This window comes from Xylocopa sonorina, chromosome 9 (assembly GCF_050948175.1).
Source record: "Xylocopa sonorina isolate GNS202 chromosome 9, iyXylSono1_principal, whole genome shotgun sequence".
Classification (NCBI taxonomy): domain Eukaryota; kingdom Metazoa; phylum Arthropoda; class Insecta; order Hymenoptera; family Apidae; genus Xylocopa; species Xylocopa sonorina.
Window position 1 is genome coordinate 9,489,739 of NC_135201.1, and position 21,834 is coordinate 9,511,572.

General features: G+C 49.9%; 1 protein-coding gene across 2 annotated transcripts; it reads right to left on the reverse strand.

Moving 5' to 3' along the window:
• Nucleotides 1–335: 335 nt before the first annotated feature.
• LOC143427549 (uncharacterized) lies at nt 336–20,165 on the reverse strand. 2 transcript variants are annotated; one of them, XM_076901784.1, is made up of 11 exons: nt 20,040–20,165; nt 19,859–19,956; nt 6,442–6,531; nt 4,425–4,586; nt 4,194–4,309; nt 3,550–3,883; nt 3,344–3,456; nt 2,819–2,954; nt 2,317–2,706; nt 1,888–1,986; nt 336–1,762 (listed from the first exon to the last, which is right to left on the reverse strand). In XM_076901784.1, exons 1-11 carry the CDS (start codon nt 20,080–20,082, stop codon nt 1,403–1,405), a joined length of 1,941 nt encoding a protein of 646 aa, XP_076757899.1. In that variant the 5' UTR covers nt 20,083–20,165; the 3' UTR covers nt 336–1,402. The 2 variants fall into 2 exon arrangements, with proteins under 2 accessions (XP_076757899.1, XP_076757898.1); XM_076901783.1 differs by having other exon boundaries at nt 336–1,783.
• Between the last annotated feature and the right edge of the window lie 1,669 nt (nt 20,166–21,834).

The following is a 21,834-nucleotide window of genomic DNA, read 5'->3' on the forward strand; positions in this document are numbered from 1 at the left end:
CACCGTCGAGAAATAAACGGAGCGAGGGGTGCCGCGCTCGACGTGCAAGCCGATTTTCGACCACCTCCGGCGTTCATCTCGTTCTCGATCGACGATCTTGAACGGTTGAAGACTCGCGTCAGCGCAGACTATGCCTCTTCTAGATAAATAACAACTTGATAGGAGCCCCAGCGTATACATGTCTAAAACGCAAGGTAAAATGACGGTAAACACGGCCAGTTTTTCGTCTTTAAACCCAAACGGAACGATAGAAAACGAACGCGTTAAGAACAGAACCATCGAATTGGCCACAACGTCGCGCTCGTCCGTCGTGGTGGCGCTGCTCTCTGTCCCTCTGCGTCTGTTACGAATTTCCCGCGACTTTTCGACAGTTTGTAAAATTATACAAAAATAAGTTGCGACAGCGATAGTGTCTCCTGTCCTCTCGATTCTCGCCACTTTCCACCAGCTCTTTCAAATCTTTCCTAATCAAACCACCTTTCCTTTACCTCTTTCCTCCTTCCTTTTTGTACGCGATTCGACGTAATCGTGACTCGCGCATCGTCACTCCTCGCCGCGTGTAGATAGGTTCTCGACGTTTAATCGGCTAGGCAATTTCGTTTCATCCAGATCCGGAAAACTCGCTCCCAATCCTGACGTCGCGCACGTCCGTGCGCGCAGCGTTAAACACACGTATCCTAAGTTTGCGAATATACTTCTACGAAATTACTTCGATCTATCGTTAAACGGTCCCTAACTAAACGTTCAAGGGAAGCTACGTCGTCGTTCACGCGCGCGGTACTCGCCGCCATGTCGCGTGTTCGATTGCGCATGCGCCGCGGTATTCCTGCGCGCGCAGCCAACTCGACTCGATGGATCGAAACCAGGAATGCGCGCGAGGCGACCACCTCGACTCGAACGATCTATCGATCTGTCCATCGATCGATCGATGGACGGATCGAGACCACGCGCACGTAACGGCGATATCGTTTCCCAGTGAACTACAGCCCGATTTTATCGGCTACTTTGGCGATTCTAATACTCTTTCACGATTGCACAGCAACGTTACTCGTCCTCGCGTCGAAAAAGTAGTCAGTGGAAAAGTGAAACGGCGATATTGTACACGTTGACGGGCACCGTGCTGTGACGCAGGCAGTCTTTCGAACGAAACCCATACACCGATGGCAACGGCAGACTCGCGCGGCTATTCCGTCGGCCGTACTCGTATTTTAGTTTTTTTTCAACGCGTTAAACAATTTCGTCGTCGATACTCGTATGTACAAAAGTGTCGAGTCGAGTCTAGACGCTTGGCGTGCATCAGGCGGGGTTCTTGCGTTCCACGACTACAACGAACGGTAGGAAACCTTAAAAACGACCATGGCTGCCCGGATCGGACCAGCTCGCGCCTCTCCGCCCCGTCCGTTTACTTCACCGTCGAGAAGTTTTGCTGCGCGTTTTGATTCGACGATACCCACGTGGTGAATACATCTCTGCAATGGCTGACCACGCATTCGTTGCTGCAATACTCGTCCTCCCATTCGCTGTTCGCCACCGCCGGGTTAGGGCATCCGTGGCGTATGCAAGCATTCGACGATGGTCTCTGACCGGCCATACTTGAGGCTTGGGTCGTCGAGTTCACCCCTGACGGTGGACTCGATAACGAATCGCTCTTTGCCGGATTCGTGTGCAACATCTGCTGCTGTTGTTGCTGCTGCTGCTGTTGCTGTTGCTGGTGGTGCTGTTGAGACTGTTGCTGCACTTGTTGCACTTGCTGTTGCGACATCTGAAAACGAGAAGAGCGGAACTAAGGGAGAGGAAATTAGAGAAATGGTATTTGTAGAACCCGTTCGCGACGAGGATTATTGTATGAACGGTGAGATAATTGCAGAGAGAATTTCCATTGCCGACCTGCATGTATTGTTGCTGCGACACTTGTTGTTGCATGTGCTGCTGTTGCTGCTGCTGCTGGGACATGTGCGCTGCCGTCATTGAATTGGCCATCAGAGTCTGTAAACGAGGAAGAATCGGTATAAAACATACAAGTTTTTATACTCTTCCAGTTCCAACTTGTTTCAAAAATTACACGCAATAACCGTGAAATAATACCAAGCACAACAGTATGAGAATAATTACGATCGTTAAAATACATAGAGAGATTTGATGAGAATAAATTTGTCAAGTAGAAATATAATTGAGATAGCGTGTAACGTAATGAACGTAATGATTGTTTAGGTATGGCGGCGCGACTCGCGCAAAAAATACTGGCATTGTTAAAGTGCAACAAGGATAACGGAAAAAGGAGAGACCGCAAACAAAGGCACAAAAAAGCAATATTACCTGTTGCGTCTGCTGTTGCTGAGGATTTCCGGGCATGGTTAAATGGTGAGGAGACTTTTTGATTTGCATCTGTTGCGTTGCCTGTTGGTGATGCTGCAGCTGTTGCTGATGCGGATGGGAATGTGGATGCTGTTGCTGCGGCGACGGAGGTTGAGGCTGCGGACTGTAGACCTGATACGAGACATTTCCGGATGCTCCGTTTCCTGCATAATTCCCGTACGCCGCATATTGTACTTGTTGCTGTTGCGGTGATGGCTGCTGCTGCTGCGATTGTTGTTGCTGATGCTGTTGCTCGTTCTCAGCGGCACCTTTGCTAACCAGAGAAGCCCTGTACGCCGCGAGAGCCTGTAGGTACTCCTTCTTCGCAGCTTCTGTCTTCTTTTTGTAAACCTAGAACAAAAGAAAGATTCCTTTCTCTAATCTTGGTTGTCACGTTGTTGAGTCGAACAAACAATTGTTCACGACGCTCGACTTTTCTGAAGGATATCTTGCGTATACTCACGTTCTTGTGCTCTGTATCTAGCGCATCCCACATGGAGGCGACAATTTTCGAGACCTCGCCAAAGCTCGCGTTCGGATTCTGCCCCTTTATCGCGGCTTGGGTATCCCTGAAGAAAAGAGCGTACGCCGAGACTGGTCTGCAAAATAAATGGCACGCGTGGAATGTAGCACACAATGATGATTGTCGACTCTTAACTCATTCCGATCTAGCTGAGTCAAGTTTCGAAAAATACGGCGCGCACAGTACTGGAAATATTTGTTGCATCACTCCCCAAGTTATATAATATATACAATGTTCAACAGCAATGCGATTCGCATTCAGTTTATTTTTAGCAAGGTTACGAGTTGCTTGCGATTGAAACAAAAATCATGCAATAATATTTTCCTAGTACCATTAGTAAGGAAAATTGAAGCGGTAACGTATTCAATGCCCGAGTGATTCAATAAATATATTTAGCATCCTACATAATTCGGGATCGAAGCACAGAGCGATAGAGATAAGAAAAACCAAGGAACGCGTACTCACTTTTGCGGTTCGTTGGGATCCCTTTTCTTTTTCTTCTTCTGTGATTTTGGTTTCCTTTGATTTTTTGTTCCAACATCAGTCGGTTCCGGCGAGGGCCGCTTGATTCCCGTAATCTGAACAGACGATCCAGACGAATAATGCAAAACTCTCTCGGTGTTTGCTTGCAGGCAGTTTCTCGAGGCACGAATCGATCGATTACAACTCACCATTCCGGAATGAGGCGTACTATCGTCGCTATCCTCGCTGGTTGTGGTGTTGTTATTTGCCTCCGGGATGGTACTCGGTTGTATCGCGGGCGGGCTACCGCCCGTTGGGCTTCTGTATTGCATTTGCTGCTGCATCTGTTGCTGTTGCTGCTGCTGCTGCTGCTGCTGCTGACTGTGCATGTACTGCATATGTTGTTGCAACTGCGCTTGCTGTTGTTGCTGCTGCTGTTGTTGTTGCTGCTGCTGCTGTTGCAGCAACATTATTTGCTGATTTCCATGCTGTCGCGGAGAGTTCATGCTCGCGTATGAACCTTGCGAGTTATTGTATGATGAACTGCGAAAACAAATCCGACGAAAAAATGTACAAGATTGAAATGGCATGCGAGATTGCTTGAGGATTTTTTCCGGTAAGGAGACGATACAATTTCTTAATAAAATACTTTTACGCGATCGATTGAATTGATAGTTCGAGAATGAAAACTGAGATTCAATTTTTTCCAATAATATTAACACGTTCCCTGGCCTCGGCGCATGGAACGACAGAATCACTTTCTATCGTTGTCATTGCAACACGAGACACGTTTCGTCCGATCGCAATTAAGATTGGTTCGACGGTGAATTGCAAATTGTTCGAACCGACTCACCTGACGTTAATCGGTTGCATCGAGTGCTCTTGTTGCAGGTAAAGGGACTGTTGATATCCACCTGGATCAAGGTTCAATCCGTCCGGAGACTGCTGCACGTTGCCGGTTTGTAACATCTGCGAAAACGATTCGAAGGATATCAACGATTTGCTATTCACGATCGGGGAGGAAAAACGTACGAACACGGTCCGTTCGTACTCTTGCAACCATCCTCGTTCCGACGAATATTACCTGCGCCTGATAACCGTGCATCGGATCATGCTGAGGCTGTTGCTGCGACTGATGCTGCTGCGGTTGCTGCGACTGTTGTTGCTGGTGTTGATGTTGATGCGAGTGTGGATGAATCGCCGGTATATCGAAGTCCTCGTCACCGAAACTGGGCGTATGAAACGTCTACGGAGAGAAAACGGAAACTAACGGATTTCGATCGGCGATTTTGTTTGAGAACGGTTGCTGTTGGACGTGCAAACGTTTGCAGGTACGCGCCCCACGGAGGATTAGTCGCAAAGTTTTGTAGATTGTTCGCAGACCGTCTGGCTTTGTCCGTTGGAATAGGAAACAACGGGAACATAGTCTATCATCCGCTGACAATCTATGCGGACTATCCGCAGAGCTACAGTTATCCCTGTTGAGGCAATAAATTGTGTATCTTTGGAAGAACTATCCCAACGGTTCGCAAACATTAGAGTTAGCTTATCGGTACGTCAAATGACATACCGATAGTGCTGGTATATATACCCGATAACTTGAACGGTAACAACTGTGTACAATGTTAGAGCTCGTGTAAACCTCGGATCTCTATCCACAATGGCAATGTCTACAAGAATTGTACACGTTTCCAGAGGAAAGAGCCGCGACGGTGCGAGAAGAAATATCCGGATGAACGCGTGGAATTAGGCTGGGATAGTCGGGTCGAGCCCGGTGCGCCGTTGGGCCGATCAGCCAACCGGCCGTCTTGCATCCTCTATCTGCTCTATTCCGCGCGTATAGAGAGTAAAGGAGAAGCCTCGCTGTATCGTTTGGTATCCTTTTAGCAATTTATTCCCTTTCGAAGGCGAGGGGGGGGACGAAGGAAAATACATTTGCCGTGCGCGCAGCGCGTCGGGCCACAGGGAATAAAAGTTTTTAAATTGGATTTAATAGCGTCAGGAATTTTCCTTTGAAGGAACGTACTTGCCTATTGATCGAGTACACCTCTGCCTCTCTACCCTCGCCGTGCCCATCGCGCGCGTTACCCCTTACCTCGCGATGTTTCTCTTACTCTCCCCCTATCTCTCTTTCTCTCTCTATCTCTCTCTCTGCTCTCTCGCGTCCCGTTTCACCGCGCTTCGTCCCGTAACGTCCCGTCGCCTCGCCGTCCGTGTGTACGCGTACCCGTCCTATTTCAACTACTCCCACACCCCCTACTCCTACTCCCGCGCACCTACTCCTCCTCTACAATCTCCACCTCCTCCTCCTCCTCCACCTACTCCCTTTCCATCTCCGAATCGACTACGCGTCTATCCATCTTCTTCCTCCACCGGTTTCCAAACTTTTCTTTCTCTCTACAAACCCGCCGACCCCCCCCCTACGGTTCCTTCTCCCCCTTCCCCCCTGCCGTTCGACACTCCTGCCCCCGTATACCCTGTACCCGTTCCCAACCCCACCGGTTTGGTTTCTCGTCCTCTGCCTATCCGGCTGTACCAAGATAGTCGTATCTTTCCTACCCCCGTGGTTCGCTCGCATTCCCATTCGCTCCCTTCGTTCACCATGAAACGCGAAGGGGCTCTCTCGCGCTTCCACCGCGGGTACCCGTGGTCCGTACCAGTCCCCGTCCCTAGCCCAGTCTCTCTTCCCCCTACCCCCTGCACCCTGTTTCCCTTCCCTCCCCCCGGAGCCCTCCGCCCCGTCTGCACCTGCACGAGAGAGGCACCCACACCCTGAACCGTGCCCACACCCGCATATTCCGCGGCCAGATACCCAATCGGACCGCGAACCTTATTCCCGTCTTATTTTCGCGAATCTCGCGATTCTACGCTGCCCCAAACACCTATTCTTATTAGTCTCGTCTCTATGCACACGACTCTGCGCGGCACTAAATTCCTCGGTGTCCTTAGCCGATCCGGTAACAATTACGCTGATGGGTTATGGATGGATTGTTATCGATTAATTGTTACGTTCTCCCATCTCCAGACTCGAGTGCACGTACTACGCACCGCCGTCGATGGTCATCGCTGCGGGAATGCATTCAATTATCGATGGAACTTACTTGATCAGCCATGGCGTACCCGTTGTGGTGATAGGACGCCGAATGATGGTGTTGTGGAATATTCAACGAAAAGTCGAGACTCTCGTTCCTCTGAAACAAACCAAGTACTTGCATGGATTCACGAGGGCACGCTGGACACCAGAACGCTACTACGTATTTACTGCATAATTTCACGAATCAGTACGGCTCGACGTATGCAATTACTCAAGTAGTTCTTAAGAGCGTTACCTCGGATGTTACACGTGATAGAAATTACAGAAATTTTGTTTCGAATCTAGGGAACCTCGTGCGGGTTAGCCTCGCCGTGAAGCGAATGGACCGACCGTAAAAGTGTAAAGAAAATTCGAGTCCATTCCATCTGGTCCCAAAGGTGTACACCATCTCGCATCCCAATTCTGTTTCTCATCAATTCTCCTCGCGAGAGATATTCGGCAACTTCTCGGGCCTCTATCCTTTCCGCGACGGGACACGTGCTGGTCTTTCGGTCAACGGCCTCGGCAAACGTGGCTCCGCTAATTCTATTCCTCCAATGTTACAAGCTCGCGTAATCCTTACGCCTTCGCGAGCCCCCCCTGGGCCGCGTAATTTCGTCGATTACTCGGCTACGCGTGACTGGATTCCAATGTCCCATCTAGCCGTTGAATCGCGCGAAGCCATCTGCGCGACGCATCCGCTCGACCATCGCGTAAAACGGTCCGATAAAATGTGGGAATCTTTTTTCTAGGGACAAATTCAACGCAGTTCGGGACGCAGTTTCGAATGTTACATCGAACGTAACGTTATGCCTTATGTACGGCTTCGATTCTTCCGCCCCCGCTTATACTCGTCACTGTCACCACCACCACAACCACCAGCAGCACCACCACCACCGGCGAACCACCACCACCTCCTGCACCTGCCCTTAACAAAGCACGTTATTCGCGTTTCTCCACGGTCATCGACCCGCGCATCTACATTACGCTACATACGACGTCCCGAATCGAGAGGTTTGTTGAAAAATCTCCCTAGCTATTTCCACGTTTACCTCTAACCGGCCGAAATTTACTTCTCCCCCCGGTTTCTCTTTTGCCTGGGTCACGACTTAACAAAAGAGGAACGGACAAGGGGACGCGGGAGAACCGGTAAGCCATAAATTCTTCTTTCTCTCTGCTCGCAGTCTTTCCTCGCCATCTGGAAGACGGCATTCGATTCTTATAGCCGATGGTCCCGTGCCTGGTCGTGCTACGATTTTCATCTGAACGCATCGAGCAGGTGCCGCACGCGTTCCTCTTCGAGCAGAACAAACGAAGACAAATAGAAATTTTGTACGACACCCTTACGGAGAAACGATTTGAACGCGAACGATGAGAAAGATAACTGCGTTCACTCCGTTTTTATTTCTACAAATGGACGATCGATGAGTAATAGCGACGAACATGCTCGGTATCCAAATACTATTTAATTGGCGAAGAAAGAACGCGAAAGACAAGAAGTGGGAACGAAGAAACACGGATAGTGAGAAGAGAAAGAGGAAGGGTAAGGTGCACGATGTTACTTTTTCCAACAGAAGTAACAGCAGGCAGGCAGGAAAGCGAGCAGGTAGGTAGGTAGTTAGGTAGGTAGGTAGGTAGACAGGTAAGCAAGCAGGCAGACAGGCAAGCAGGTAGATAGGTAGGTAGGTAGGTAGATATGTAAGTAGGTAGGTAGGTAGACGGGACTCTATCGTCCCGAGCAAGAAAATCCGAATCGTACCGAACAAGAGCAATGGACACCGAACGAGAAAGCTTTTACAGAGTATCCTCTCGATTTTATCAAACGGTATTTAATAGGATCGATGGCTGCTTGCTCCCTTCACTTTTTCCTGCGTCTACTCAACGTCCACAAGGAACTCCAGTAATGGTCTTCAATCGTGAACGAAGAAAAAGTCAAATTACTCATAGTGCCTCGGGACAGGAGGGTATCGATTCTTCCCATCGAAAGTAATAGTAAGTGATTTCCAATCCTATCGAAAAATACAAAGGACGCGCAAGTAGTAATCGAAGACGAGCGCTAAATGAAATACGCTAGAGGGACGGAATTAATAACAGCGGGGAAAAGAAAAGGATCCGGGGGAAGAGGAATGTTATCCGTGACAAGAAACAGAAGAGTAAAGCGAAAGCCAGAGATCCAATAGATATACAAGAACGAGTCTCTTACTCGGCGTAACCGATGTTAAACCTGTTCCCCGCCCCAACCCCCTCACCCCACCGGCCCTTCAGCTACTCAACATCGCCACCATTTGTAATCCGTGGCTCGTTCCTTCGTACGTTTCCTTTTTCTAATCTCTTCCAAAACATTATACTCGCTCTCTCTTTCTCTCTCTCTCGCTTCAACTAATATTATTCCTTCTCTACCTCCAGCTCCACTTTAAAATAAGGCAAAAAGCAGAACAACGTTTTGTTTACCGTTTCGATTCTTGATCTGGAATAATCAGGACGGGACACGGACAAGCATCATCCGATGAATAAAGGCTGCCAATAAACGCACGCTTCGTGCGAGAAAAAAACGTAAGGTTACAATCGCATCGAATCGTTCACGCCGATCGAAACCAATTCAAAACGATTCGAGAATTGAACGTTTCCAGGAGCGTTTCCCGAATTCAAGAAACGGCGTCATTCCTCAGGTTGAATCGTCGTCCGACAGATGGCGCCGCGTGCCAGCTCTGACCATGTCCCGAGACCGAGTGCCGCTTCGCAAACAACGAGTCCGCAACCTCGTGGCATTTACGCTGCTCCTGAACACCGATCGAAAACGCCGGACGATATTCAAAAATAACGCTGTGAGCACACGCGAGGACGATCGAGAAGGCTTGTCGACTTACCAACCAGACCAATCCAGGTAATCTAATCTGCACGTGGAGCGGTGCGATGCACAGCGGTACCGTTAATGTACTCTTCCCTTTGAAAACACAAGTTGGCTCGCACAGGAACGTCTCGACGACGCTAGCAGCGAACTCGAGAAGAGAGACGGACGCGCGCGATCGAGATGATCACCATTCGATCGAACGATCCCACGTCACCCGATCTTCTACGCACGCACGTTGGCACTTGTCAGGGAGCACGTTTTCACATCGGCACAAGTCTCTGTTGGGTTACGCGTCGGCGTACACGTGACACGATCCGCTCGGTTAGAAAGCATAACGTGCGACTACTAAACGCTGGATCGGTAAGGTGCGCGCATAACGTAGAGGACTCGTGGCGTAACTCGTGACACCGTGGCAAAACGACGCGCGCTCCTCGCGGCGGACGGCGCGGGAATGATTCAAGGAGGTTCGTTTCCCGACACGCTTCGATGGTGGGGATGGATCCCGCGAACAGGGGAACGGAGGCGCGCGCCCCCTGTTCTGCGTGCGTAGAACGATAGAACGAGGGATACAATGACGCGGCACGACAATACCCGATCGGAAAGATTCTACGAACGGGACGAGGAAGCGGAGAGAATCAACAACGATTATTCGACGAAATAGCTGAACGAAACGAGCGGACGGATTTCATCCGCACAATCCGCTAATAACGTACGCCTAATCGCTGGTGACGAACTCGACTCGTTCCTCTTCCTGGGCGTATTTGTAAATTTCAAACACGATATCGTTATTTACCGTACAGGGAACATCGTGCAAGTATGTATCACTCTGTATTAGAATTAACTGCGTAATGTACGATCGTTATACGAGCGATAAATACGGGCGACGCTGCGAGCCTTTTCGAAAAGGACGAATCGTTTCTGTAATTGATATTCAAGGCTTTAAATCAGCCGGTTAAACAGATTACCAGACGATAACGTTTAAATGCAATCCCTCCGTGTGTTTCTCTTGCGCGACGCGGAGATTTTATTTCAGAATCATGTTGAATCACGCGAATAACATTCTTGTTTTGTGGCCCAGATAACGAGCTGTGAACGCTACACCGGAGAAGAAAGGGGTCGGTTCGAAAGAGGGAGAGGGGCCGGAGCGATGGAGGGGGATGTTCCGGGGGCCACGGAGCGAGGGGGACGGTGTACAGGATTGAAAGAGGCCGGTGGCGCAACGAACGAACAGAGGAAAGAGGACTCGAGATGTATGACGCGCGCGCGCGCGCGCGCGGTCAAACGATGACGAAAGGGACCGTGTTTCGTGACGGTGCACGAACGGTCTTTTCCTTGTCGAAAAAAGAATCAAACGAATGGCCTGGTAAAATTCTTCGACCGCGCGAAGGTAAGTAATAAAAAAGAAAACGAAAAGGTTCCGAATACGGTGTAACTATGATCGTGATTCGTCGATCGTATGCTTGTTTCCTCGCGTTACATTTTATATCAGAAATCTATTCGTGACTGGAATGACTCATAACTAAACGGGTATTGTAAAGTTCGCTTGAATCGTAGCCCCGTTGCACATACTGCGGATGGAAAAAGTAGCGAGTGGCAAGGAGTAACATGGAGGGTGTTCGCTTAACCTTGCCCGGAACCGAAATCGGAAAGCAAGCTGGGGCGAAGCTGGTCGTGGTATTTCTTTTTGTCCTTTATAGTCCAGAAGAAGAAACTAGAAACGACGCTGGTCGACACACGTCGAGCGAGCGTTATCTACCAATGCTCGGTTACTCAAATATTCTAAGAAAGTAGGACACGACAGTGATGGCAACGGAGTGTGCCGAGCTCCGAGGAAGCGGGGGTTACGTCGGAGTTTATAAAGAGTCATTACGTTTCCCGTGAAAGGTGGCTTTAATTTCAGTGGCATTCCAATCGCATTCACGTTCCTATATTCCTGGCCACGCGCTATTAGTGTTCACTCGCGGGAAGCAACAATCCAGTCGAAACGTTTAATCGTTTCGAGGTTTCGGTTTAGCGATCCGGCCGATCAACGGTTATGATATCGCGATAAACACGGAATTTCTACCAAGAATTCATCGAGCGATCTTTTACAGAAAACTGACATCGACCCGAAGTGGTGTTGCACAACGAGCGAATGCAGAAAACAAAAAAAAAGAAAACGAAGAAAGGAGAAACCGAAGAATGGAAAGCAGTCGAGAGTTCGTACGTTTCAAAGGACAAAGGTCAACGGATATTCATAGAGAAGAGGCAACGGGGACGCTCTGGGTGATGCCAAGTTATCAATTTTCGTCGGAAGAATGAAAAATAGGAATCAGTCGGCTGAAAAGGTTTCACGAAGAACCGGCACGCTCGGTCCCGGCGACCGAATCGATATTCTCTCGCGGGACGGTCTAGCGGCGCTTCGTTCCAACCGAAAAAAAGAAAAAAAACCCGAGGCACCGAGGCCGTTGTTTCAGCTATCAAGTTAAATTGTACAATAACCGTACGAAAATCATCAACGGTGGAAAACGTTATTACCGTACTGGCTATATTGGGCATCCTTCGAAGATCCATTAAACATGCTTTGCAACATCTCGAGCAAATGTTGATTTTACAAACTTCTTCGGATGAACGTTTACACAGCTGATAATCGCCCGAGGCTTATCGCTGTACAACGATTTTCTCTTTTTGCCGTCCAACATATTTCTCGTTTTTTGCCATATGTTTGCACTTTCGCGTTTCCCTGCGTCCCCGTCCCCCTTCTTACTTCTCAAACCCTGCCCACCCCCTCCGCGTCCCGGTCCCGCCGCCAACCCTTTCGGTTCCGCCACGACGCGTCGAGGGGAATCGCGCAACTCGCAAATGCGTTTCATCCTTATCCCATGTGTACGTCGATTCGTATTATCGTCGACGGTCTCTTAAACCGGTTTTACTTATTACGCGAGCGTCCGCTTATCTCGCGTAGATCTCTTATTACCAGTCACGGTAAGCGAGCGTTTCTCCCGTTCCCGCGATCTGTTCCCCTCGCGTTCCTTCGTTCTAATTTTTTTCAACCCGTACAGCTGCTCCGTGTTCAATATTCCACGCGGAAATAGAACTTGGTAATATGGAAGTTAAGACTGCTTTGATTTTCATAAAAGAGAGGAGTCCTCTGGGCCGATGGACGGTTTCGACACGACCCAGCGGACTCGTTACGGAAATCGGTAATGCACGGAAACCCTCCTCTTTGTCCGACGCTGACGCGTGTAAATGTTCCAGGTCTAAATGGTCGAATTCTGCGCGACTGATCGGGCGTGGAAAGTGGAGAAGAAACATGGGGAGGCAAAGGAAACCATTTGCCACGTGACCTTTTGACCGCAGGGAATTCTTCGGATAAACGGGCTTTTCGCCGTACAGCCAAGAAGGGAGCAACAAGTGTGAATCTTGTCTACCCTGTGGATCGGACGGTTCTTAGCTTTCCTCTCTGCTTTTCTACACCTTTCCCCCTTTTGCTCCTTCTCTTTCCCCTCCCCGCAACACTTATCTATCCGTGTCCGCTCTACCATTATGCGCGCGCCCATGCGCACACTCTCAACGATGCACGCGTTGCACCTTTGATGACCTATTCTTCGCCACAAATCTCAACACCGGACGAATATGGTACAAAGTGTCGTCCACCATTCGCGAACACCATTTCTCATACCCCCGTCCGTGCGGGATAAAAACATTGAAAGTGCATCGCGTCGCAAAAAGTCCGCCCCGTACGCGCACAATGAGATCTGATTCTATACGTTTGACGGACGTGTACGCGGAACGTTTGTCGGAAGTTTCCTATATAGTTGAACGGTGATTCGTTGCACGTAAGGAATTCTCAAACGTTACAGTACAAGCATAGAACGCGATATGATACGTACTCTGAAATGCTTATTCACCGCTACGGAATGAATAATGGACTGCTAGCGAAATACGTCGAGACATAAATATTGTATCTGGAACACTATATATTACCTGTATCGAATACGTTATCTAGATCGTTCTCTGTTCTCCGTTCTGCTAGTTCCTATCCGATCGAGATCGCAGCCATGGGAATGTGCATACACGGACCCGATCCGGGCATTTCTGTGTACCTTCCCCGCGCGATACAAAGGCTCGTCTCTTTTCAACCGATCGGGATAACCGGGTAATTGCATGTTCTTCAAATTATCAACGCCTGTTTGAGCCACGGGCCACGCGAACGCTCCATTCCCCGGGGTAGCAGTGATTGTTGCATAATTGCTCCGATCTCAGAACTTCGATTTCTTGTAGCTAGTACAACGTGCTTATCCTGCTCTAAAGAGAGAGAGAGAGAGAGAGAGACGGGGAGAGGGAGAGACAGAGAGAGAGAGAGAGAGAGAGAGAGAGAGAGAGAGAGGAGAGCGAGGAGGTTGGGCGGCGCGCAAGGAAACGTAATCATTTGCAATCCCGCGTAGAACCGCTTTGAAACTCTACGAAGGAATTTATTAAAGTTTGACTAAGTCGCTTTACAAAGTTTCATCGGTGCACCGAGGCACCCAAGTACCAAGGGAGGTGTAGCGGCGGCGGGTGGAGAAGGAGAATCGCTGGGCGCCAGCAGAGGGGAGCCACGAACAAGGAAACGGAGGGGAATCCTCTTGAAGGAGCGGGACGAGTCGTTGAAGGAGGCGAAGGTGGAGGTTCGAGATGCGAGAGGGGCGGTTGAAATGGACGAGGAAGGGCTGATGTGGCGGTGGTGGTGGTGGTGGTGGTGCTGGCACTGGTGGTGGCGGCGGTGTCGACGGTGGAGGAGGTGGTGGTAGCGGCGGCGGCAGGGAAGGAGGCACCGGCGAACGAAACGACGATGAGAAGTGAACGAGGTGAAGCGCGGCAGAGGGATGAGTGGAACGATGGAACGAACAGTTGGAGGACAGAGAGAGGCGGTGGGTGGTCGTCTTAGGTGGGGAGTATGGAGGGGCTGCAGAGGAAGGGGCAAAGTTACTTTCCCGGAGAAATAAAAGTTAATGGAGTTCCCTATCCCCCCGTCCCCCTCCCTATCCTACCGCCTTTTTCTCTTCTCTTCCATCTCCTCGCCGTCGTACAACTTTCACGAAAGTTATTATATCTTAATTTACTATTGAACATTATCTGAAATTTCTCCAACGTTTCCGTTTTAATGCGCTGGAGAACACCAACGAAGAACACGCGTAGCTTAGCCGTGCTGCTCTCAAGATATTAAAGAACGCCAATGCCATCGTTGCTTACAAAATAAAACGGCTCTCCTGTCCAACAATAAGAGGACTTGTTCGTCCACTCCGGTGGACGGTAAACGCGTACACCGTACAGCTCACTCGTACGACTCGCCCGTACGGAAACGGACGCTTTAGTGGTACATCGATTACCAACGTCTTAACGAACCCTTACATATCCAGGACAGGCTTCTATATAACAACGAAACTTTGACTGCTAATTAAGCAAACATTGTATCCCCGTTCGACGAGCATTCGTTGGGCAATGTGGTCCGTGTCAACGACCTCGCGCAGTCACTAACGTATTCTCGATATATCTCGTTCGCGATAGAAACGAAGGGATTGACTTATTTTATTGGACCGTATTACAAGCTGGTTTCTTCCATAACGCCAACACCGATACTTCCCCTCGCCCCCTGTACCACCTGCCCTCCCTCTTTCTCTCTCTCTCTCTCTCTCTCTCTCCACCCGTTCCCTATCTCTTTCCAATTCTATCCCATTCTTGTTCCCGTTCCCGCTTCTGCACCTATTCCCCGTTCCTATTTCCGTCCTCTTTCCCTTTCTTTCCCGGCATTTCGTCTTCCAGACCACCCCTCCCCGCGCTTTGATTTACGACCATAAGTTGTAATATTTGCGCCACTATTGTATGGTAATACGTACAGCAAAAAATATGTTAATGGTTGCCATAAAGAAGATATACAGCAGATGCATGTATGTATGTATCCCATTTCGCGGCATGTACTTGGCGGACATAGAAACTGCACTCCCGACTTCTCGTCTTTTTCATTTTCTTCCGAATGGGAGACCCCACTCCCATCCTTCGCTCTGCCACTCTCATTCTCTACCTTTCTTGTGCTTTCTCTTCGCCCCGCCGCCCTCGCGTACCCCTCTTCCTCGGCGTCCCTGTTTCTCGCTCGCTTTCTCGATCCTCCGCGTCTTTCAAATCGAGCAACGCGGCGTTTTTCGATCCGACGATAGAACGTCCGTACGGACATCGCTGAAAGGCCATGTTTATCCTTCGATCATCGACCGATCGACAATTTTACAAGCAGTAATATCGCCGTCCTAGTCCAGGCGGGAATTGCAACGTTCGTCCCGTTTCAAAGAACGGGGCCAAGTTTCCTCTCGGACTTCTTCCTCGACTTCTCTCTAATCCAATCGTAGGTAGCGATAGCCAATCGTCGATGGTGATTCTCGCCCTCGACGATCGTCTCGTTCTTTCATCCTGGCGCAAAGGTTTCGTAACCATCTCCCCGTTGCTGCTGCTGCTGCTGCTGCTGTTGGTGCTACTGCGTTTCTCTCTTCCATAACTCGAACAATTCCAATAGTCGTTAATCTGTCGGAAACTTTCGGAAAACTTGCCGTTATTGCAGGTACAGGGGCGGGTCCATGCGAGTAGGATAAGCGCAGAAGTGGAAGGTGAAGGAGAATAGTGGAGAGAAGTTGGTACGAGGTACGAAATGAGAGAGGAGAGGAGAGGAGAGAGGAGAAAGATCGGTGAGTAGGCGAAGAAGAACCGTATTTGATGGAAGGTGGAAAGGTTCGAGGGGGAGTGGGAGGCGGGGGGAGGCTGGTGGTAGAGGAGGACGGAAGGAGTTCGCAGGGCAGATTCCACGCGGAGATGCGACTCTAGAAGAGTCGAGGGAGAATGGGGGATGGGAACCGGTGTGCCGAGGTAAGTTAAATAAACTTGTTTAGTTTCGCGGAAACTTCTGCCCGGCCATTGTATTCGACTGCCTCGCTGCCGAGTTTGCTCCGAAACTTTCGAATACGAACGAACTCGGTTCTCCGTTACGCTTTATTCGCTTGCTTTACCAAGTCTCTCTACCTACGGTTAGTTACTCTTGCGTTCCTCGCCCGGTCTGTTTCTTTCACCGCGTCAATCATTTCCGCGATCCCGGTTACGCGTGGTCACGGGTGTCCCGCGTCGTTCCGTTCCTCGTTGGGTCCCGCGCTTCTGGCGACGTATCCTCGTTCTCTTCGACACTGCTCTCGACGTACGCCCCTCTTCTCTTTCCTCCTTCTTTTCCCCGCGTATCAATGCGTTCCTTCGCAAAGGAGAGACGGTTCAAACTCTTTGGGTGTACGATCGAGACTCGAGAATTGATACGCTACCAGTCGGTGGAGATCGCGCGACAATTCTGCGCGACCCGTCCTTTATCACTGTCCCTCCTCGTCGGGGTAGAGCGCGGGACGTGTGGAGTCTACGCGGAAAAACGAATCGGATCGGAAACAAAATCGGGCAAAGTGCCCCGAGTCGCTGGTATGGCAGCAGACCGAATGGCTTATTGATTTAACGAGAGAGAGAAAGAGGCGAAAGAGAAACAGGAGGAAAGCAAGCACGGGGAAGCACGGGGAAGCACGGCTCGGCTCGGCTCTCTGCTCGAGGTGGCCTGGGGGTGGGTCGCGAGGCGGCTGCCTGTGGGGTTGGGTGGCTAGGCTGAGACTAGGGAGAGGGTACGGGTAGGAGATGGGTAACGCGGAATAGGCTAGGCGAAAGGTGGGGAAGAGGAAGGTTCGCGGGTTCGCTGGCTCGCGAGCTCTGGAAACGGTGGAAAGAGTAGGGTGAAGCAGCCCGTAAGGTAGGGTAAGATAGGGTCGGGGGCCGGAGAATAAGGGATATGGTTGCTGGTGCTCGCGCGCCGCGGTGCCAAGGGGCCAAAGGGAACGACCAGAACGAAGGAGCAGCACCGATACCCTTGAAAGAATCCGTAACTGGACGAAACGCGATCAACCCGCGCCCTTCGAGCTCGTATTCTTTCAAATCGTACCACTGCTGCGCGATTGCCACGTTCCTCTTCCTTCCCGAATACTTCCAGCTCCTTTATAATCGCATACGTAATAGATATGTACCCTGTATGTAGATGCGGCTACGAACGAACGGCAGCTTTGCATTCTTCGATTTCTACAATCTTCATTTTCTCTCCTTAATCGTCCCGCGGATCCTTTCTCCTCTTCGTCCTCGATACCTTTCCCCTCGAGCGATGTTTCCAATTTTCCGCTCGTCCACCTTTCCTTCGCTTTCAAGCCTTTTCAGTCTCCGTCCGTGTGACTCGCTTAAATGAGATAAGAGAAAGGTTCGAGGGTTAAAAGAAAGGCGAAAGGAGGTAGATCAAGCTGGGGGAGGGTAAAAGTGGAATAAAACGATCAAGGAATTCGAGTAATAGTCGGGTTGACGGAAATCTGTCACGGTAAAGTGACAATCCCGGGGAAAGACAACGACGGGCAAAAAAAAGGGGCAGGCGAGGGTATCCGTCCCGCGTTTCTCGATCGATCCTCTGGGTTTAGTGGTTTTCGCTGTTTTATTCACCGAGGGATCCGTGGCAGATCCGTAGCAGGATATCGTAACAGCGGCCGTTTCATCCAACTACGTTCGAGTAGTACGGTGCCGAATGGTCATTGGCCGATCAACAAGTGGCTCATGATTTTGTCAGTGGCTCTGCGACCAACTAGCCCGCTGGCCGGCCCGTTGTCCGACCGTCCGGCTGGCCGACTGTCTGCGTCCGGTTACCCGATGCGGTCTACCGCTAAAACACTCGCGGTAATCCCCGTCCCACCGGCTCGTCCTCCATTATACCCCTTCCTTTCATCCTCTGTTAGCGAAAATCTGGATCCGTTTAATGTAGGAAAATAATCAAGCGGCGGTTTGTCAACGGGCAGCCGTTCTTTGTCCTTGGCTTAAACGCGGGACGATGGATCTTCTAAACGAGCGTGGTTTATCCTTGCGTTGTTGCCTGCGACCAATAACGATCGCGTTCACGTTCGTGTTTGATCACGCGACACACTTTCTCCACGAAACGACTTTGTCTACGAGCGAAAGAGAAAGCAAATGTAATCCGCTGGCAGGAATAACTTCTTTTTCCACAAAGAGCTTCGTACGTTAGTTTACATAATTTCGTACGGTTTTTTTTTTAAATACCTCTATTCGTATGGTTGCATCATCCGGCTTGGGTTCTGGCTGAAAGTCGGCCGGTGGAGGAGGGCGGCGCGATGCCGAAACATGGACGATAGAACGAGAAAAGGGATAAAGATTGTTGGCCGCGGGAAAGAAGACAAGACAAACGTGTTTTGTTTTCATCGAGCGGTAAGCGCTTAACCAAACACGTCGCGATAAGCGAATTCAATTACCGACGTTCGTTAGAACGAATTTACTTTGCGCGTTCGCGATCACGAGGATTTCAATTTTTGCCTCGACGCGATAGGTGTATGTAAACGCGGCGGAAATGCAGCCCCGTGCTCCTCTGCACCGGTGGTGGTTCTCTCATAGGCGTGCACACAGACGTGCACTTTTTTATGCCGTTTCAATCTACGTTTATTCATTCTTTTATGGATAGCAGCTCCACAGTGGTACCGGGTACGCCTTTCATTTTGTTTCAACCACGGGGAGGACGACCAAATGAAAAGCTGAAACGGTCAAAGAAAGTATATACACCCTGCGCGGAAATAAAGGTAGCGCAACGCGGCTCGGCGAGAAGATCTATGCGAGCTTCGAACCCCGTGTTCCCACCGTCTCTGGCCACGGGGCCGAGAGGAGCGAATAAGAAAATGCAACTCGATAACTCGGAGGAGACACGGGGAACAACGAGCGTAAAACGAAGCGTGGAAAGCAGATTGATTGTAAAAACACGTGAATTGGCTACGGTGAAGAAAAACTAGCAAACAAACAAGTAGTAGAATACCGTGATTTATCAGCGACGATGCTCGAGGAGAGGGAAGGGCTTAGGTCATCCTGTAATCCCGAATTATTCGCCGCACCGTTGATTCGTTTCGACTTTGCCCCCTTTGACAATTTTCGAACCGCAGCCGGACCGTAAAGACGCTACCTCTCATTCGACAATCCAGAATCGTTCGAGAACCTGGTCGAATAGAAATGCAACGCATTGAAAACGGGGAACGAGAAAAGGAACACAAACGAGCCATAGAATGCAACGATGTTTGGACCAGACCATTAAACTCCCAATCATTCTATGATCTCGAGTTACTCGTCCAATTGCTGATTTCGCCGTTTCGACCTACTCTTCTGTTGACTTGGTTCGTCCGATGGTTCTAAACGCCGGCAGACCGTTAACTCGATACCTCTTATCGGACAGTCCGAAATTGTTCGAGGACCTGGTCGAATAGAAACATAACGAATAGAGAACGAGAAATAAAAGAGAGAGAGAGAGAGAAAGAGAGAAAGAAGGAACAAACGACAGAAGTAACGAGCGATTACGAATACCTTCTGAAACAGGTTGATATACCAGACGGTGTGTATAAAAGTGTACACTGAGCGGAGAAAAATATTAACAGCACGATGTTCCGTTTGTGCTTGTCGGAAATATTAGACGGATTATCAATGCTGCGTTGGTCGTTAATTGTTTAAGCGAAAAACAGGTATCCGGTTGAAAGAAACTGACCTTGTAAGAGAACTGGTCGAACATTCTGCAGACGTCGACATCGTTGCCAAGAATCGTGTAACCGGCATCCATGCTGTCCCGACGTTTCTTCTCGCTGCCTAGAACGAGGTTTCCGTCAGTGAGATATCGTCCATCGCGACGTTTACAGGGGAAAAAGAAAATGCCGCTGGCGTGCCAGTACCGAACAAACTGATCGCGATCGCACCGACTATGCCGTCGCTCATGGTCCCGCGGCTTCCGCCGTGGTCACCTTACTGCTCTCGCTACCCCGTTCACCTGCTTCCCCTTTGCTTCTTACCCTCGCCCCGTGCACGTATCACCAGCGCGTTACAACGGGACCCGTCGATCTTTTTTTTCTATTTACTCGATCTCCTTTTCACGAATCGGCTAACCAGTCGAGGCGAGCCGTCTTCGTCGTTTGGCTATTACCGAATCACTCGATCCGCGTACCGAATCGAAAGTAATCGATACGATCGATCGATTATACGCGTACCCGTCTACGTGTTATGCGCATGCGCGCACGTGCGTACGATCCCACGTTGATCGTGATTCCAATTCTGTGTAATCGAATAATCTAGTCGAATCACGCTTCGACCATCGGTTATTACTATCGTTCCACACTTGGCTAGATTCTTTTTCGAAGAAACCTGTAGTCTCGTTAATCTCTGAATCCTTCGGATAACAATATCGCGCTAGATCGTTTAACTTCAAGGTAATCCTTCATTGGGATAATCGTGATGCTATTATCGAGAGAGATACTGGTTCTTAATGAAACATCTTGGATCTTCTCTCTAGTTTTCGTCTCCCCTGGTACCTTCCGTCCTATTCACCTCTCTTACGCTCGCTCGAGGCCCCGTGTCATTTCTCTACGATAGGTATCACGCGTGGACGGCACACGAGTCGCGTGACACGCGCTGATAACGTGCGACGCGCGTTCGGACACCGTGTATCTCGTTACGGTACTTTTCGATGTTCGCCGCTTTCGCGTTTACGTCACCATCGAACGTCTACCGTTCGTTCTGGCGAGCTCAGTTAACCAGGTACGCGCGGCGTGTTCCATCGAGAATCGAGATCGCGAGTGTCGGCTACCCGCTACCGGCTGCGAAGTGCCGGAGCACGTGGACGAGCACCGCCGTTCAGCGTTTATGGACCAGCGTTGGTTCACTCTCGAATCTGTTTCCTTTTAACCACCTAACACCGACCGCGATCACCGACTGCGCACCGGTACCAGCTACGGCAACGTCGACGCTGAGAGCGAAAGCAACGAGGACGACCGTGACGTCGGTGGTGGAGCCGCCGTCGCCGCCGCCGCCGCCGCCAACGACGGACATACTGTCAGTGGTGGTGGATGTAATACTAGCTAGGTGGGGGTGGAGATGAAGCGGTAGTGGAGGTAACGGTGACACTGGTAGTGGTAACAGTTTAGATTCTCTCTCTCCCTTGCTCTCCCTCTCGCTCTCACCCTCCGTCTCTCTCTGTCCCCTTTTCCTTGCCTTTCATCATCCCACTCTACCGTTCTCCTCTATGTTTATTCATCTATTTACCGGAGGGTTTCTCGAATAGTGCTTGAAAGCCCTGCAATATACAAAATTCAATTGGACGAAAAAGGAGGCTATTAGATAATGGCGAAATTAATTCCGCATGCAAATGCATCGTTCGGTCAATATTGTCACGTGTGGAAGTTCGTGTCTATTTAGCCGATGCAAGCCGAGCGATGACTGGTACCCACTGTACGGGACGTAACGTAATCGATGCGTACTTACGCGGTCTTAATTGATAAATAAATCCCAGATGCGATGCGGGAATGTTCGCGTATCGGATGGTATCTTCTCCTTTTCTTTTATCGCCCCAGTAATCTGCTGTTTGAAATTCCAGGGGCGTTAATGCGGGACAATAGAAGCGGAGAAGCAGTTACGTAGAGGCGGCATCCGATGTGCGGATTTGGTTATCGTTATGGTCGGTTAGTGTGATGCCCC